Consider the following 19,245-nt stretch of genomic DNA (forward strand, 5'->3'; position numbering starts at 1 on the left):
AGGTTATCACTGTTTTTCAGTCCGTTAAATTGCTAATGTAGCTATTAGACTGAGTTAAAAGAGGATTTGGATCATAGTACAAGAAGCACTAATGAGATAATGTAAATAGTTGGTAAGATAATGGTTCACAGTTTTCCTAAAATGTGTTAAAATATATAAGGTTGCACTACACAATAAATAGCAATCCAAATTTGAATGCATTCTGAGCAAATGCCGTTTTTTCTTAAAAATTGCCAACCTGGTAATTTTCCTATCGAAATAGATCAAAAGAATTGACTGCCATTTTCAATCGATAGCCTTTAAGTTTGTGAACTGTTTGGGCCACACTTTTTTTTCACTAATATTGATCATACCATTGTGCTACACATTGAAACTTATCAAATGGTTTTGCAATGCATATGTGTTTGAGCAACTCGAATTCTTAGAATTTAATTTGGGTCAAACAGACACCTGGACAGTAAACGGAGGGTGGCATGGGATAAAGTGACACAATAGAGCTTGCACCAGTAATGAACTTCAAGCTCATCCCAGCCCGCCTTCATCTGAAGAAAAAAAAAAAAACCATTGTACAAAATCTTGAACTGTTTGATTTCTTTGATTTCTTTTGCAAAGGGCATCATTCCGTTGTTTAATAGCAAGGTTTGTGCCATCTCAATTCCATTACTCGCTACAGACTGTTTATAAATTAACGAAACAACACCACACATTATTGTACGATGAATCTTTCACTGCACAATGTTAAAGATTACATTTCACCATTTGATTTCTGCTCATACTATTGGGCAACCCAGGGAGGGAACTCAATTAGCACAGTCCATGAATTTGTATTACAAAGGAAAAGGACCAGAAGCTATTTCTTTGCTTTTTGCAAATTAATTTTTTTTCATTTAAAGTTAGTTATTCCAAAATGTTTTAAAATGTTTAGATTGAAGGTACAGTCTACACTTGCACATCTTTGGTTCAAATATGACACAAGTCTGAGGTTCCCCAGAATTGTCATGAGAGCCTAATCAGGGATAATCCCTTGCTTTCTATAGACATACAGAATTAATTGTCAGAATTATTTAAACAATATGGCATCCACTATGTTGATCGACAATCCAATTTGACCATGTGACATTGTTTAAAAGGCTCCACATTACTTTGACCTTCAAGACAATGAGGTGTTTGAATTCCTCAAGATGATCACATGCCCTAGCGGGCAATTTTAAGGTTACAAACTTGGTAAGCCAAACCACATAACCAGGTAAGAACATAAAAATATGCTATTAGTAATAGGTATGCATAAATACCGATAATGACTTATCAGATTGTGAAATGAAATGCTGAAGTAAATGTATCAGTTTCATCTCTATACTGTAGTGACTAGCTGCCTAAGTGTATGGTGCAGGTATCCTAGTCTATTGACTATACGGTAGTGTAATAGGATGTGAAGCATATTCTAGAGCATTGTGTGATAGACACCTTGGCTTAAGGATCCACTAACAATCAGATTTGCCTCAATAGTACAGCTTTCAGCAATATAACAGTGTGCACTTCACGTGGAAGTGAAGAGTTAATTAATTCAGCTCCTCAGGAGAGCACCCAGACTATGTATATTTGAATGGCAATGGTCCCAATAAACTGAACTGATTACAGTACTCTTAAAATGACTGAGATGTGATGTCTCTAAGTGGCTACTAAAGGAATGTATGTTCATCTGAACAACTGGGACTCACATCTGTCTTCATAATCTGGATAAATTAGTTTGCTGAAATAAACTTTATATTTTCGTACAAAATGCACAAGAGTGAGCTTCATGTTTCTAATAAAATGAGAGAGTAACATTTTTTTAACAGATGAAAGAAATTATGCTTAACAGGGACGAAAAGATTGCATTGTGTTAAAACCGAAATTTACCATGAAGATACTGTTTCAACAGTACTGAGCTACAAAATAACTCATCCCCCTGCCGCTGCCAGTGAATTAAGCAATTGGCCTCGTCTCCCTTTCATCATAGACTACTCTCCCACATCATAATTTTGGATTTGGATTTCATTAATGGCAACATGTTTTATTTGTATGCACTTCAGTTAGGAAGCTGGAGGTGTAAATCTAGTTGTTGAATTGTCACATTGTAATTTCTTGTGTGTCCACTGTGATGGTGTTAGTCGAGGCTATGATTTTATTTCAAGTTTCCATGGTGGAGATCCTGGGCACTGGCTCGGGTTTGGCCTTTCTTAAGGGTTGTCACTACAGCAATGATTGAGAGTATTTTTTGTTTAAAGCTCGGCATTAATTTTCATAGAAGCAATATAAAAGAGCAAACATCACCTTTACATTGCATATTCAGGAATTCTTGCACAGCTATTAGCATCAGCATTGCTTTACTGTTAACAAATGCAAAATTATATTTAACCTTATGAAATTCAGCTGCCACAGCACTAGGTGAGAACAAAGAGTTATCCAGGATTGGAGTAAGGTACAAAGCAAGAGGCCCTCTCCAGTATCTCATCCCTTACTCAAGATTGCAGCTAGACAGACATCTACTAATGAGGACAATGTCAGTGTCCTGTCCACTTTGAGAAAAGATTACAGTAGTGGATTCCAGAAACCACAGAATATATTTTTGCTGAGACACTGTGTGAGAACGTTTTTCTATTGTTAATAAATCCCATAATTGGTGATAAACAGTGGGTCAATTGTGGTGGAGTGTCTTTCGGGCATTTAACTGCTATCAACTGCTTGGCAGTCCCAGGAGATCTTCCAAAAGGGTTTTATACACATTAAACATAAGCAGTGACATCAAGTCCTTAAGACCCAACGTTATAGTACCTATATCAAACCATAGGGATGCCACTTAATGAGTTTAATTTTACTACCTCCTTGAGTATGTGAGTTTTGTTATGGTCCCAAATTAGATGCTGGGAAATATATATATATATATATATATATATATATATATATATATATATATATGCCTTGAATATATTTTTGTTGAGTTTCATTCAAAATGAGAATTCCAAGTTACCTATTAAATACTGGACCAAGATTCTACCCCTTCCATTAAACCACTGGAGGCACAGTTTAACAGTTTATTGTATTGGCAGGATTTTGATGATTTTTGTTCTTGGTACGGTCAGAACCATAATATATGCCCTTGTTTTGTAGCATGGGAAATGGAAGTTGAGTGAGCCGCTAACCACAGCTCTTTACAGAACCAATTGTCAACATAATGTATTTTGGCAATCGTTTTAAAATCTTCTTTGTCCCCTCTGTTATTCATACTTCGCATTCCAAGTTTTACTTGAAGAGATTGGTTTAGGTTTTACCATGGTATCCTCTTCTACTGTTTTCCCAAAGACCACAATGTATTTGCATGCTTCATGGATCTGAAGTTAGCTCAGCAATATCTACAATTGTTTTCAACCCTACAGTGTCACTAAAAATGAGAGCTCTCATCTGAGACATCCAAAGAGTGCAAATACATAGTACAATGCCATCTTTGCATGTACACTTGGACCCGTCTCACTCCTCTGCTCTCCTGATGGTGTCCTAGTAGTCACTGGGACACCAGCACAGGCTCCCCATGCAATCTTGGCGCTGCTCTCATGTTATGCCTAGCAGGAGAGTAGCACCTGGAATGGTCTCAGCGGCTTGGTCTGCTGCTCAGATAGTACTTGGGAGACTGTGCTGTTTCTCCAATCTGGCTGTGCAACACAGCTGGGTTGAAGAAACCTAAGTGGGCATGTCTGTTTGGCCGGCCTAAAGCAGCCAGCCAAACTGACATGCATTCTTTTAAGTGCACTCCAGTGACTCCATTCCACTACTCCTCCTCTCTCACATGGCCCCTCTCTACACACGCTGGCTCAGCCAGCAGCTGGAATATAAAACAACATTAAAATATTATTTCATTTTTCAGCTGCTGGCTGTGAGCCAGTGGGGCGACACAACTTCTCCATTGCGGAGAGACGCCGCTGCAAGAACATGATACCATAGTTTTAAATAGCTGTAACAAATGCTAATGAGTATACACAGCTGCATATGAGTATGGTGAAAAGATACAGAAATTGGTGGTTTTAACATAAGACCAAAAGTAATCCTAAAATATAACCTGAAAACTAAACACTGTATTCAAAATTCCCATCTGTAACTTCCATAAGGATATTGTTCTAAAGTTGCATCCTTTAAAATCAACATTTTGAAAGCACTCAAGTAACTTTAATGACCTCAACAAAACTCACAACTACAAGAAATCAGAGTTGGCAAATCTCATGAGACATTGGACATCAAAGCTGGCTGATGTGCCATTGAATAAAGTGATAAATGAGCCTTTGGTAGTGCCTATAATAAGGAAGACCTTCCACTGTTAAACAAGAATTGTAGATAAGTTAAAGCACTGGGGATAGATTTATCCATGTTTTGTTTCCCTCTTGTGCCACGCAAGGCGATGTAGGGTGATGCAAAACCTAGAATCAAAATTACCTAGCCACACCATGCCACCCTGCGTGGCTTGGTAAACCTGGTGTAATGCAAGACAGCGCAAGTCGCTGTCATAAATGTCTCACAGCCAGGGCTGTAACTTCGGGGGGGGAGGGGGTGTTGAAGGTGTTACACCCCATAATAAATGTATTTTCTGATAAATAGTTGGGTACAGGTGCTATCAGTCAGGAATTTTTACACACACACAGGCAAAAACACACACACACACACACACACACTCACACTCCTTTGAAAGCCTTCAAAAATATTGGTTATTTTACAAAATAATGTGCTTTCTTTCTTAGTGCTCCTACCAATCTGCATCCCACTCCCTTTCCACTGCCCCTTATGCCCCTCTCATGCACCCTGCTTGTTGTATAATGTATTTAAACATGATATGCCAGTCTGACTGTCAGAATATCTGAAGCTGAAACCGCCCAGTCTTAGTAACCAAGCTGCACCCCTGGTCACAGCAAGTACGAACTTTAAAACATATGGGGGCCAGATTTAAGAAACGTGGTGCTGCACTCAGGGCAGCGCCTCTTTTTTTGTGCCCCTTTGCATCCCCATACCGCCACCATGTGTACACCGTATTTAAACTACAGGGCGCAGGGTAAGGGGCAACAATGTCAACATTTTTGACGCTATTGATGTACTGTTCAGGGTTAGCGCCAAAACATTGATGCTAACCCAGAACAGTACATAGGGGCTCATTATAAATAATGGTGTGCCCCCTTTTAACTCCTGCTTTGAGCAGACGTTGAAAATGCCGCAAATAAATTATTTAGATTTCTTATCGCCATTTTATTTTCTCCCCCAACAGGGGAACGCCCCCCCTTTGCATATATTATGCCTGGCACAGGCATAATGTGGCGCAAGGGGTTACAAAGTGGCACAATGCATGCACTGCGCCACTTTGAACATCTAGCTTGGCGATTTTGGCCTCTCTGGACCACATTAGTGAAAAACAAATTATGCTACTGTGGCGCAAGGAGGCGCTAGGCCCTCTTAAATCTGGGCTCTGCCGTATTAACTTTGAACTTGTTTAAGCATATAACGGTCTTCGGGGTAACATTTAAACGCCATACTTATCGCACGCAGGTTCATTTACCCTTATTCGCTCATGGATGCATTTTGTACTTGCTCGTGCCAGGATTCTTTAATCGCTCGGGCTGGCAATATGGAACTGACGTGTGAATGGTGCTGGAGCACCTGTGCTTCTCAACTATCATTGGTTGAAGGTGTGTGCAAGTGCATGAGTGAAAGTAAGTATGGTATGTGTAAGATACTGTATGAATGTTTCTGTGAATGATTGTATGCATATAAAGTGCTGTATGAACTTGTGTTTACATACGTTTAGCTATGTACAACATCTCCCTTTCCATAAATATATCAAGAATTGAAAATACATGATCACATTTTTGGTACTGTTTCTCTTCTACCTAATACTTTGTTATTGATATCGGAAGTTGAACTGATTTCAGTTTGTGAACTGACTTTTTGTACAGACTGTGGGATAAGATTCTGTAATTAACTTTGACCGTTAATATCTAACTCTGCTCCTGATCATAAAAGCAAGACACTGCTAGCTAGTCCCAATCTCCTTTGTTATGACACTTTCATATTCGTGGCCAGCTCACTTTATTTCTAAGATTGTTTACTACGGGAATACACACATTTTTACATGCAAATGCTTCTGAAATAGTAACAAGAATGATTGAGTTTGGAGGCAGTCAGAGGGACAACCATTAAAAATGTTTCAGAACGTAGGCTTACTGCTTTAGTTAAATGATTTATTTGAATTAAGAGAAGCTGTCATTGTGGAGATATAAAGTCAGCTGATGAATTAAAGCTACATTGATTGATTTTACTCAGCAGACCGCAGTGATTTATACTTGTATTGGAACTGCTTAGGTAATAATCATTCTGTTCTGAAATTTGGAATTTGAATTCATGTCTGACTGCAGGGCACTGAGAACCCTTGCATTCAACTTTTATAAGAACTGAGCATTACGTAGCATGAGGTAAGCACCAGATTACATTTGCTGGAGTTACAAATCAACATTCAACATACCCATGCTTAGACTAGAAGTATATACTTCCTGAGACTTGTATTGAATATGGTTGTGAGACATATTGAATAGGATTGTGAGCACATGAATGTCTTTGGGGGAAAGTATGGGGTCCTTATCTTGGTAGAGGGAGGAGGGCTTTTGTCACTTTGCCAATACTTCTCTATAGCTCTCATGTTTCCCTCTAGGAATCCCTAGGTAACTCCTTTGGTAGGCAAGAAATATACTTTAAGATCCAAGATAGACCTCACCAAGTAAGACCCACAAAGAGAGCAGTGGAGGCCGGCAGCTTTAGGAGGGAGGGGGCGGGCAGGAAGCGCACACACACACACACACACACACACACACACACACTCGTTCTTTCACACACAGACACGCACGCACACACATCCATTAACAACACTCATAACATTCAAACATGCACGCACGCACCAAACATTCATTTAAAAAGTTCACACATACACGCATGCACGCACATCCATTAACAACACTCAGACCATTCAAACATGCACGCACGCACCAAACATTCATTTTAAAACATCACACACACTCATTCTTTCACGCACGCACGCACACCCATTAACACTCATAACATTCAAACATGCATGCACGCATCAAACATTCATTTTAAAACATCACACACACACACACACACACACTTACCTTCAGCCTCGAGGTCCCAGGAGGGTTGGGACTGCTGCCTTCCCTCATTGGCTGACCTTAGGTCAGCCAATGAGGAAAGGAAGCAGTCCCAGCCTTGTCACAGAGTGGGATGGGGTCAGTGAGGCTGCTGACCCCACCCCACTCTGTGACAAAGTGTCACTGATTGACCCGCACCCTGGGCGCTTCCGGGGTTAAACTTGAAGCGCCCAGGGTGAGTGTCAATGGGTGACGCTTTCCTCGTCACCCAGGGGAGGGCCTCAAGGCACCTTTGCTGAGCCGAGGAGGTCATGCCCATAGGAGCTGTGACCTCCGCAGCCCAGCAAAGTTCAGCTCAGGCAGCCACGAGTCTGCGCAAATCGCACATGTCTCACTTCTGGCTGTCTGAGCTGAAAATGAAGAGTGTCTGTCAGGCTGACCTTTGCTCAGCCTGACAGTAACTCTTCATGAGGGGCAAAAGGTGGGGGTGTGTGGCCCCTCCGCCCTAAAGGATGGGCCGTGCCTGAAAGAGAGTAATATTATACCATGCGTTTTCATTGTATTATACTATGCAAATGACAGAACTGAACACTCACCTAATGTGCTAACATAACTCATTTGACATCAAACAAAGAAAACAAATTCAGTACCTAAACACTTGACATTCCCAATGGCGTATGCAGAAGCTGCCCGAGGTTTATTTGTTACCAAGGCAAGCTCTCCAAAATATTGTCCTCTGGAATATCGAGCAATTTCCACTGCTCCGTTGTCCTCCATATCCAAATTACTCTGATGAGGAAGAGATCAAAAAAATTACTTCACCACATGGTATACAGTTAATTAAAAAAAAACAAGTTTTATATATCGTCTTCTTACTTAAATTTGTTATTAGCTTCACTAAACATCACATATGGTATTATTGACGGCAAAAGACTGATTACATTGATATATTTTATATGTGCATTTTGGGCTTCTATTTCCCGTCCTGCCACATTTCATCCAGTGTACAGCACACATTAAGGACCGGATTTACTATGATTTCACCCACCCAAAGGCAGTGATGCAAGGGAAGTTTCTGCGCCACATTCCGTGAAAGGGAGAGAGCAGGCCTGCGTCATATATTTAAAGAGATATGGTGCAGTTCTGCCCTCCTACAGTAGGTGCACTTATGGCTACTAGCTCCAGTGCAGCCACGCTAGCGAGTGGCGTAGCGAAACTTGAGGGGGCAAGCCTGCAAACTACATTGAGGCTCCCACACAGTCAGGATCTCTCAGGCCAGGGGCCTGCCGTCCATGCACAGTGGTGGATGTGCTGATGAGCCCCCCTGGAGCTCGGACCCACTTTCGCACCCCGGGGGCTGCAAGGACTAATGTTACACCACTGATGCTTGCTTCATGCTCCAAGGATGCCTGTGTTGTGGACAGGATATTTTTTTGTGCAGAAGGGATTCGTTTCTGCACAATAACTACCTTTCAAGGCTATTTCTTCTTTGTATATGTACTGCAAAAAAATAGTACACATTCAAAGAGAAAAACGTGGAGAAATACGGTAGTCTTCCTTGTTACACCAGCGTCAGGTAAGGGCTCTATCTGGGCACAAACTCATGTCTACAAGTCTCTGTAAATATGGGTTTGTGGCAAAATACATGGGTGAATGCATGGAAACATCCATGCTCCACCCATGTAACACCGAGCTGACGCAAGGTAATGCAAGGCAGTGCATAGTATTAATTTCTTCTCACAAAGCCAGGCAAAGCCACGCAAACTGGGCTTTGCGTGGCTTCGTAAGTCCCAAAATAGCTTATGCATCAGGGCTGCGCCAAAAAAGGTGATGCTACCCAGACGCTAAATCTTAGTATATCTGGCCCTCAGTGTGTGAAATGTTTTTAAGTTTGTACCCTCCCAGTAAAAACCTATGCTAGACATTATGCACATACCTTTGCACTATCGTGGAAAGGTTTGTGTGGTGTTAGGCAGCCTGCATGTACACCAGCACAAGGGAAGAGAGCAGCAGAAGGCCATTTTTAGTAAATATGGCTCCTTGCTGCTTTCTTCCCCTAGTACAGTGCATGAACTTTAGTTGCTGCGCTACATTGTGCTATAATTTTTGTAAATCTGTGTTTTTACAAAATGTGACAACTTTTGCTGTAAAAGGTTTACTGGTCTTTACAGTAAATACATAGGCTCAGATTTAATAATTTTTTTGCAACGCAGTGCAGCAATGAAATCTGCTGTCCAATGCTGCGTAACACATGAAAGAAAACACAGGGCAGAGTCATATCTATTAAGATTGGAATGCTGCTGCTCTCTTCCCCAACACTGGTGTTTTAACGGTTTGCCTTGCGTGATGTACAGTCTCGTAGAGGCGAGTGTAGGCTGCAAGAATTTATACTGGTAGCTTATCCTTTTAGTGCAAACTCCTATGCCAAGACAAACAGAGAAGGATCCCATGCACTGGATGTGTGCGACAGCTTCTTGACAAATAAAAAAAATGCCTCCCAGTAAATGTCAGCTTTAAGGAGGCGTTCACTTTTGACACATTGCCCACTCTGGCTGGCTTAGTAGGTTGGCCTTTGCATCAAAACCTATGAGTATTTTTGCTCATCCACCCAATTAACACCCCATAATGCCCCCTAACCCGAATAAGCGGAAAGTGGTTTCTGCACTGAGAAAAAGACTCATTTTCAGTGCAAAAAGCCTTCAGTCTTAATATAACTCTAATAAATGGAAGGACTATTAGTGATCAGCCAGCAGCATGTACATATCATAATGTTGAAATAGTGTGTTATTGATGGTGCAGTAATCTCATCAGAGGGCTTCAAATATGCAAGAGGTATGAAAGATGGGAGCAGAATGGAAGTGACCATAAGCCTTTTCTATTCACATTGGAATATTGGGCAAATGATAGAGAAATTTGGACAACCTTAAAATATATTAATATATTATTCTAATAACAGAAGTATTACTGGTCATCAAAGTTGCAAGTGAATTTAAAATCATGGAGCTGATTACTTTTTTAAAAATAATTCAGTATATGAAATATAAGAAGACCTCAATAACTTTAAAAATATATATAAATAATAGTGCCTTCAAGAGAACAATAAACCCAAAAGAGCCATTACAATGATGGATAAGGCAAGAACGAAACTGAACAGTAAGATAATAGAAAAAGCTGTAACTAATCATATTTAATTAGATAGGGAAAACATACAATAAAATAACAAACATCCCTCAGTGGGTTCCATCGCCTTCAATTAAAGAACTAGAATTAATAATTAAGAGAACAAAAAACTCAAGACTCCAAGGGCAAGGTTATTTGCTCACAAGTCACCAAAAAGTAAACGCGGCACTGTGGACCTAAGTCTTGAAACACGATGCAGTAATTAAACTAAATAAAATTCCTGATACACGGAGAGGTAGTATAATAGTGTCAATATATGAATAAGGGGGCATGAGAACTGCCTAACAACTACTGGATGAAATACCTTACAGATATTCGTAACATAATGTATGCAACATATATGTTGATCTAGAGGATTGGGCAGAAAGTTTGAAATGTGCTACCTAAAACACAACTATGAGTTCGGAAGGCTGTACAACTACAGATGGATATTTCATATTAAAAGTATTTGTAAATATGGTATATGGAAAAGAAAACCACTCTGTGTGGCTTATGTTGACTTAACCACAACATCTGCCAAATTTGACAGAACAAGATTGTAGGGGAACTTGAATATTGGGGTAATCCTTTAGGTTTATTGAAACTGCTATTGAAACTACGTATTGACTCCTGGACTCAAATCCAACGAGGCACTAACAGAACTTTATTAAGGAAGAGCGATACCCAAATGAAGCAAGGTTGTATCCTGGTGCCCCTCCTCTTTTCCATCTTTATAGAAGATGCTCCCAAACTGTTGAACTATGTTCACTTGTTGCCCCCAAAACGAAGTGAATAATCTATTCCAAATGTATTTTATGTGAATGACACTGTTTTAGTGGATCTTGCACCAGTAGGCCTGCAGAGACAACTGAATGAATTTGCTAAATGCTGCAGCATGAATTAATTGATTACAACTGTGGCTAAAACAAAAACTATGGCCTTCAACAAAAAATAAATATAAACAAGCGGAGATGGTTACTGAATGCTCAACAACTGGAGACTGTTGATGAATATATCTATCTGGGAGTAATTTTTAAAAGCAATTTGTGTTTCAAGAGATATACTGAGGTGCTGGAATAATGGGCAAACTCGGTAGCAAGGGCCTTGAAAAAAATGTACATTGAACTCAGTTTTAAATCCTTGTGTGGTTTGAAGGAAACATACAATATACAAATTGTTAATTTGTTGCTCTATGGCAACAAGATTCTGATGGAAAAAGTGATTTGCAAATCCAGACGGTTGAGATGAGTAGGTGGAAAAACTGGTTAAGTCTCTACCGAAGTGTACACTATATAGTGCTATTAGATTAGAATTAGGTTTGCCAAACACTATATTCCATTATTATCAAAGCAATTAACTATTGTTATGGTATCACGGGAGCAGCTGAAGGCCCGGTGAGGCACACAGTAGAACAACTTTTGTGATCTCCAAATTAAATAGCATGGAGTGATAATATAAATTAAATCATAGTGATGGTTGATCTGTTAGGTTCATTGAAACCAAGTGAGATTACAACTCTTAAAAGAAAGAGATTGGTCAAAAGCTTTGTGAAGGGGACTCATCTTGGAAAAGATCTCAGAGCACATTTACCATGGCTGAAGCAATCCATCATTAATGTATTTCTTTAAATGCAGGGAAAGAAGCAGGAGTCCAGCCTCAGAGGGACAGCTGGAGTTCATCTATTGTCCTTTACCGCTCAATGTTTTAGGCTTTTTTCAAATTACTTAGATCAGCGTCTCTGACACACTGATGCTTTTCAACTACTAGGGCAGGTTTGTCGAGTGTATTCAGGACAAGCCCTGGGGAACTTTAATTCAGAGCCTAAGGTATACATGAAAAATTTGTAAAAAGCAGACTTAGCATAGTGGGGCGCTAAAGTGATTGCTAGCATACACTCCAAAGCGTTTGTTTTACCTTACTAATCCTCTGGTGTCATTGGACTGCGTGACCTATTCTGAACAACCAAGGGGCAATATTAAAGCCAATTCCTAAGTTTGATGAAAGTGAATTCGATAGCTGAGTCTATAAAATGGTTCCTCATATATAGTGGTCCATAATGTGTAGACTTGAGTATAAATCTACAGACAAATCGAGAAAAATACAATGAAAATGAATCATTGCTTGTTGGAAATGCGAAGGTTTCACACAAAAGTACTTTCGTCACTCTTGAAAGTTGCAGTCCGTTTCTTTATGGTGTCACTTCAATTGGACCGCTCTTGTGGGTGCTTGTAACTGAATTACGTCCAGGCAGAATGTAGTTCCTTTAGCTTTATTATGCTCTTGTTGCTCTTTAGTGAACCCGCTTAACTTGATGGGTTCTCTCGTGGCTTCTCACACAAGAAGTGGCCAATTGAACTTGGGCATACAAAATAAACCATAAAGAAGGATGCAGTTAAACTGTACTTCCGAGTTGACAGGGAGGTGTGCCACATCCACTTATGGTTCATCCGAAAGAGAGGAGCCAACAATGCTGCTTCTTGATCTGTGGTAATGGCAACACATCTTCTGGAATGGCATTTTATTCATGACGTTTTTCATGCGTGTTTGAGTTGAAAGTATTGGTTGAAATGTTTCCCACAGTTAACAGGAGCTGAATACAACTTGAAGAATTATTTTTATGAAAGCATCTGGGGATTTGCTCATGAGTATGTTATCCTGGCTGCCTGCATTTCGTGCTGGGCTTAAATTGTGGACTTTTGGGGTGAGACTGAACCGGTGTTACTTATTTCAATAACATGATTATGGGTGAATAAAGGGATCTAAATGCTTCTGAGCCTGATAAGGGATGTTCTGTTTCTTAGCTGCCAATGAGAGTCAACTAGCTAACTAGCTCTTTGGTGTAAAAGCTGTTTTCTACTGAAGTCTTGGTCCTTAAATTAAAAACAATAGGGATCACCAATTATCTATTTATCTTTGTGGAATGATATGGCTGGTTAGGTGTTTTGCAGCTTCGTTGTTTCATTTAGTCCTGTGAATGTCGTTTTGAGTTTTAAGATGTAGATGACTTCATTTTTTAAACGTTTTTATTTAATGCTGCTGCCCACAGAGTCTTGCTTAACCACTTAAATAATTGCCCATTTGAAGGATTCTTCTAAATGATTTTCTGATGAAAGGGTTCACAATTTCGTCCATGCAACAAGGCTGCTGTGACGGCCTTTTATCTTTTCTTGGACTGGTGTAGGACGAAATGTGTGATCTCCTGGAAAGATTTTCCTATGTGCAGTTTATTGTACAGACATAGGGTGTCATAACTACCATTTTTGTATTGCAGTTGGAAAAGTGTGGCCTAGAAATTCAAATTTTATTAAAATGAAATTCTTATCCAGTCAATGTCGAACTGCATATGCTAGACTTGCACATCTATGATGTCCTTTCAAAGACTGAAGTTAATAATTAGGATTGAAGGTGGTAACACGACACAGGATTTGTTTTTGCTTTTGAGCAATTCTTCTCATAGGTCACACCAGGCTCGTTTGGAGGTGTTTTTGAGGGCTCAATTTTCAAACCAGTGATCTTTGTTTGTAGTGTTACTTCTGATCCATAATAACTCTCTGAATGGTAAACTGTATCATTAATTTCTCGGATGCAAACATTTGTAGTGGAAGCGACTGGGTCTGTCGGCTTTGTGAATATTGCAGTGAGGAAGTTGTCATCTTCAATACAAAGCAGGTTTCTCTTTTTTTTTTTTTTTTCACTTTAACTAAAGGCCCACATCCTCCTGGTTCAAACAGGCTGAAGTGTTTTTTCATCAGGGGTGCATAATTTTTGACAGTGAAGCCTTTTTGCAGATTACCAAGATGTACTTTGTTTAGGGGGCACTAAGTGGGATATTTATCAACACTTTGTGCGGTTCAGTGATAAACACTGACGCAAATAGGACATGAAGAGATCTCTGTTATTCTGCACCAAGGAATGCCCCCAGGGTGGTACATGGACGCTCCCATGCTACCACCCAAGGTTTTTGACTCAAAACCCTATGAACTAATAACGGGACACATGGCTTTGCACTCAGGCAGGTGTTTGTGCAACTTTTTAACAAACCTGCCTAGAGGAGCTTTTGATTACTTCTGTTTGAGATAAACGTTTAGATTATTAGGAAGGTGAATGTGCAATGGGCTCTGCATCTGGGTTCTGTCACATTTGATTTGGTTCTGGGTGGTTTGACCGCGTTTCTTAGTTCAGGTTCTATATTCAGAAAAGGGTTGGGGAGTGTTGCAGCACTGGGCAGGTAGATTTCACATATGTGCGTTATAGGACTTTTGACAAAGATGGTACGATGGTAATGTTTTTCAAGCGTGCATTCAGAGACTTTCAGAGTCACTTTGATGTGGTTTTTCTCTGTGTTTTGTAGTTGAATTTGGTGTGAATTAACGGCATGACACTGCCTGATCTTAGGTTTTAACTGAAGGTGTGTACTTGAGAGTCAGCATTCACATGTATGTTGGGTCTTTTTCAGCATATGCTTTGTTGCCTGGTTTCAGAATTTTTTATGCTCCAACATACCAAGACCACTTGATTTTAGTTCTTTAAAGTTCACACATCTCTTTACTTTGTGCCTCCGCACAGACCAGGATGCAACAGTCCAGCCCTGAAAAGCCCACAGCCCTAGTTAGTTCAATTGAGCCTTTTCATTACAGAAAGGGGGTACATCTCTCAGAATCAAAACATGGAGGTAGACAATTGTTAATAACAGCTCAGAAGAATTTCATGATCCTTTGTGTTATCCAGATTTCTAGAGTGCACATTGACCTGGGAGGGTATTCCAGCGCTGAGCAGAAGTGAGACTAGCCAAATCCGGGGCCTAGTGGGACTAGCCAGGTCTTCAGCTTCCTGCAGAATTCAAGAAGTGAGGAAGAGGCCCTTATGTGTAGCATCAGCCAATTCCAGGCTTCAGGAGTGATGTACAGGAAGACATGACAGCCAAATCTGTTTTTCCAATGTGTGGGATGAGTGCAAGCAGGAGTATGGACAAGGAGAGATGTCTGGAAGGTTTATGGAAACTCATATGATTGTTAAGATATGCCTTGCAATGTAGTGCCTCTAAAGTGTGGGTGAAGAGTTTGAATGGTGCTTGTTTGTGTACGAGGAGTCAGTGGAACTCCTTCAGGTGTGGAGTGATCTGTATGTGGCATGGGAGGTTGAAAGTGATTCTTGCTGTCAAGTTTTGGATGATCTGTAGCCTTCTGGGGAGTTTTTTGTTAATCCCGGCATTGAAGGTGTTCCTGTAGCCCAGCTTGCCTGTGACCAGGCACTGTGTGATGGTTTTCCAGGCATTGATTGGGAGCCGTTTGAAAATCTTCCTCAGCATCTTCATGGTATGGGAGCATGAAGGGTTGACAGCGTTGTCTTGGGTGGTCATGCTGAGTTTTCCACTAATGACGATCCCAGTTCTTTTTTGGCTTGGGTGAAAGTTGTCAGTCCTAGCTCTGTTGCCACCATGAGGAGTCCAAATGTGAAGTGGTCTTCCAGAAGATCACTTTTTCAGTCTTGTTGATGTTCAAATTCAGACAGTTCGTCTTCTTTCAGTGAGCTATGTCAGTCATGCATGCACTAAACTTGATCCAGTACTTGGCGTTTTGTCTGTGTGGGAGAGGATGAGTTTTGTGACGTTAACATAGGAGAGGACACTGATGTTGTAAGAGCATATGATGCTAGCTAGAGGGATTATGCATGTGTTGAATAGGGTCAGGCTCAGTGACGATTCCTGTGGAACTCCGCAGATGAGGTTGTGTGCATTCGAGATGTATGGTGCCAGGCTGACTGACTGGGTCCTTCTGGTCTAATTAGTGTGAGTCTTTTGATTCCAATGTCGTGCAGTCATTGGAGTTGGATGGGGGTGAAGGGTAACTTGATGCTTCAAGGAGGTCCAGGAGAATGAAGGTCACTGTGATGCCTCTGTCGAGAGTCATGCAGATGTCATCAATGGTGGCAGTGAGGGCATTTTCCATGCTTGGTTGTGTCTGAAACCAGACTTAGTGATGTTGAGGAGTTAGTGGTCACTCAGGTATTCCGTGAGGCATCTGTTGATTCATGTAAATTTATCTGTAGTCGATGAGCATTGAAGGGTCCACAGAGGGTTTTTACAGCAATGTGAGGAGAGTTGTTTGTTTACAAGCATAGTCCAGAAGAGGTGTAGGCATTCATACTGGGTGTGAGCATGGCGCTGATGGGCTACAGTCTTCTGCAGTAGGAGTGGTGTGGGGAGGGGTCTGATGGGGTCCATAAGTGGATGTACTTCATGGTGGCAGCATTTTTTTCTAGGATGATGAGAGGCCATGTGGTCAGCATTGGTTCTTGGGATGTGATCGGAAGGCATTTTGCGAGATCTGTCAGGTCCAGTTGCAGAATGAAGTTGCTGCAAATGGCAGTGATTTTGTGACTGAGCAATCAAGAGAGATTGTCGTGGAGGTCCTGAGATGGAGGTGATTGAGTTAGAGGCGGATGCTGGTGAGGTGAAATCCTTCATGGTGGTAAATATTTCTGTGCTTCTGTTGGTGCTGATATTAATGCGGTTCACCAGAGCGGTGCATTTGGTTGTTTGGATACTTTTGTGGTAATGTCTCAGGGCGGATTGGAACATACACCTGTCTGCATTGTGCCTGCTGATTCTCCATTTCTGCTCCAGTTGTTTGAAGTGGCGTTTTATCAATCTGAGTTTCTCTGCGTACCAACTGGCCTGTGGGCTAGACCTTGTTGTATTGCTGTATTAGAGGTGGGCCAGGGAGTCGGCACAGTAAGTGATCCAGTTGTAGAAATCCCTGATGGCTTTGGGGAGGCTGTTGCTGTGTTTAGGTCGGTGGGTATTTAGAACTGTGTTCTAGTCCTTATCAGTAATGATGTTCGGTTTTTGGCAGGCCGGTCTGGCCGTGGTGTGGCTGTGTTGGACTGGGGCAAGGATGCTGAATTTGACAAGGGCATGGCTTGACCAGGAGACTGGTATTGGCTCATCAACTCAGATGTTGTAAAGGGGGTGAAATTAGGGTCCTGGAGGTGTCTGGCGATGTGGTAGGTATCTTTACTCGATGGATGAGACCCAAGCTTCCAAGCTTTTCGATAAGTGCTTTTGAGTTGGGTTTGGCCTGGTCCTCTAGGTTGAAATTCAGGTCTGCAAGAAGGATGTAATTGCTAGTGTTGAGGGCGAATGGTGTGTAAAGTCAATGATGGTGTCTGTGAAGCTGATGTTGGATCCCGGTGGTAGGTAGATGAGAGTGCCACTTAGGGTGAAGTTGGTTGTGATATGGAGTTTGAACAACAGATGTTCCATGCTGGAAGATAAGGTGTCCGTGGAGGTAGTTCAGCTGATGGTGATCTTGAGGATGTTGGCTTGTGAAGTCTGTCTTACCTGTCAGTCTTGAAGATGAGGGGCTGTCCGTGACTGGGGTGATGTCTGGTGCCGATGAAGGGTTCAGCAAGGTTTCCATGAAGTGGGTGCGGGGCATTGTTGTGTGACTGGTCCCAGATCTCTGTGACTCTTTGGTGAGTGAGCGGGTTTTGAGGAGCATGCATGCAAGTGTGGAGTGTTGTGTGGGTGGTTGCAGGCCTGTGTGAGAGAGTGGGGTGATGGATGCTGCCAGCATGACTTCAGTAAGTGTTAGGTGTGGATACGTGCATCTTTTCATGCAGAAGGCAAAAGAAAACGCTCCCTCAGAGTTGTGTGGACCGACAAGGCAGCAGCGTAGGGAGCACCAGCCGGGATGGAGGGTATGGAGGGTCACAGCAGGGTAGTGGCAGAAGGGGGAAGGACTAGGGTTCTGGGTACTGGTGTGGTCTGCCGCTGACAGATCAAAAGGATCAAGACTTCAAACTGTCTTGAACTGAGTAGAGAGGTCTTTCCTAGCATCAGTTGGAGGGGACTCAGTAGCCCCTCAATGCTGACTGGTCATCCTGCAGGATGTTGCTCACTTCTGGTTTGTAATACATAATTCATTAGTTCTTTGGGACTGGCAGATGGCTAATTCAATACCTGAGTAATCCTGGCATGCTTGACATTCTTCAAAACTCAACCATGCTAAAGGATGTGTTTATAAGCAGCACACTGTATGGACCTAAGGAGTCAATTTGGTCATTACTTGTCACAGCCGGACAGGACCAAATGGGAGGTTGTATGCTTTGACTTTAGTCACGCTTTAACAATCTGAGTACAAATACAGTCGGGGAAACCTGAATCCTGGATGGTGTGAAGGGGTAAACTTATTTTTTTCTGAGAATTTTTGAAAAGTGGTGTAACCATTTTTGGTTTCTGGCAGCGCCGTCCCATCTCAAAATATTTTGAACAATTAGCTAGTTTAGTGTGTTATTTGGTCAATGTGGCATAGTGGTCCTTCTTTGCCCTCTTTACTGTCTTGCTGTACCCCCCCCTCTTTTGGCATATGCAATGGCCGTATCAGATGCTAGCGATATGTGTTTCCAATGTGTTTCCAGGTGCTAAACCACTTGATGGCCACCATGCACTGTGGCTGCAAGAGCTCTGGTGATACTGCTAGCATGTAAGAAATACAGAAGTTTGTTCTCAGCAGCCCACTTCCAGAGGTGCCTGAAGTGGTTACCGGGGTATTTTTAGGAACTTTGTAGAACGATCTTTGTTCTATGTAACAATAGCAATAATGTTTAAAAAATTAAAATTTTGTTAAATGTATTACACTTGCAAAGCTTTTTTTTATTTTAAGTGCACGTTTCAATTTTTTTTTTGCTGGGACAATTTAAATCCCCACTGTTCAATAGATCTTATATATTTTTCATCATAGTGATCTATAAGCTAAAATATCTCTTAGGAATTTGGGTACAAAAATGGTGCGTCATATGTGTAAGGAGAAGAAACTAGTGAGGTTAGTTTACATTTGATTCACCAAAGTTCAAATCCCTAATGAGTAAATTTGTTTAAGTGTGCAGCATGTGTTCCTGTGTGTGTATCGGC

At 41.3% G+C, this 19,245-nt stretch overlaps 1 protein-coding gene across 2 annotated transcripts in view; it reads right to left on the bottom strand.

The window, feature by feature from the left end:
• Nucleotides 1-19,245, bottom strand: part of PRKAR2B (protein kinase cAMP-dependent type II regulatory subunit beta) — a 511,441-nt gene that overhangs the window by 7,297 nt on the left and 484,899 nt on the right. For both annotated transcript variants that reach the window (XM_069229843.1, XM_069229844.1), the window contains exon 10: nt 7,823-7,961. In XM_069229843.1, the coding sequence (XP_069085944.1) occupies nt 7,823-7,961 (139 nt within the window). The remainder of the gene's footprint in view (nt 1-7,822; nt 7,962-19,245) is intronic.

Source organism: Pleurodeles waltl, chromosome 4_1, assembly GCF_031143425.1.
Source record: "Pleurodeles waltl isolate 20211129_DDA chromosome 4_1, aPleWal1.hap1.20221129, whole genome shotgun sequence".
In the NCBI taxonomy this organism is placed as follows: Eukaryota; Metazoa; Chordata; class Amphibia; order Caudata; family Salamandridae; genus Pleurodeles; species Pleurodeles waltl.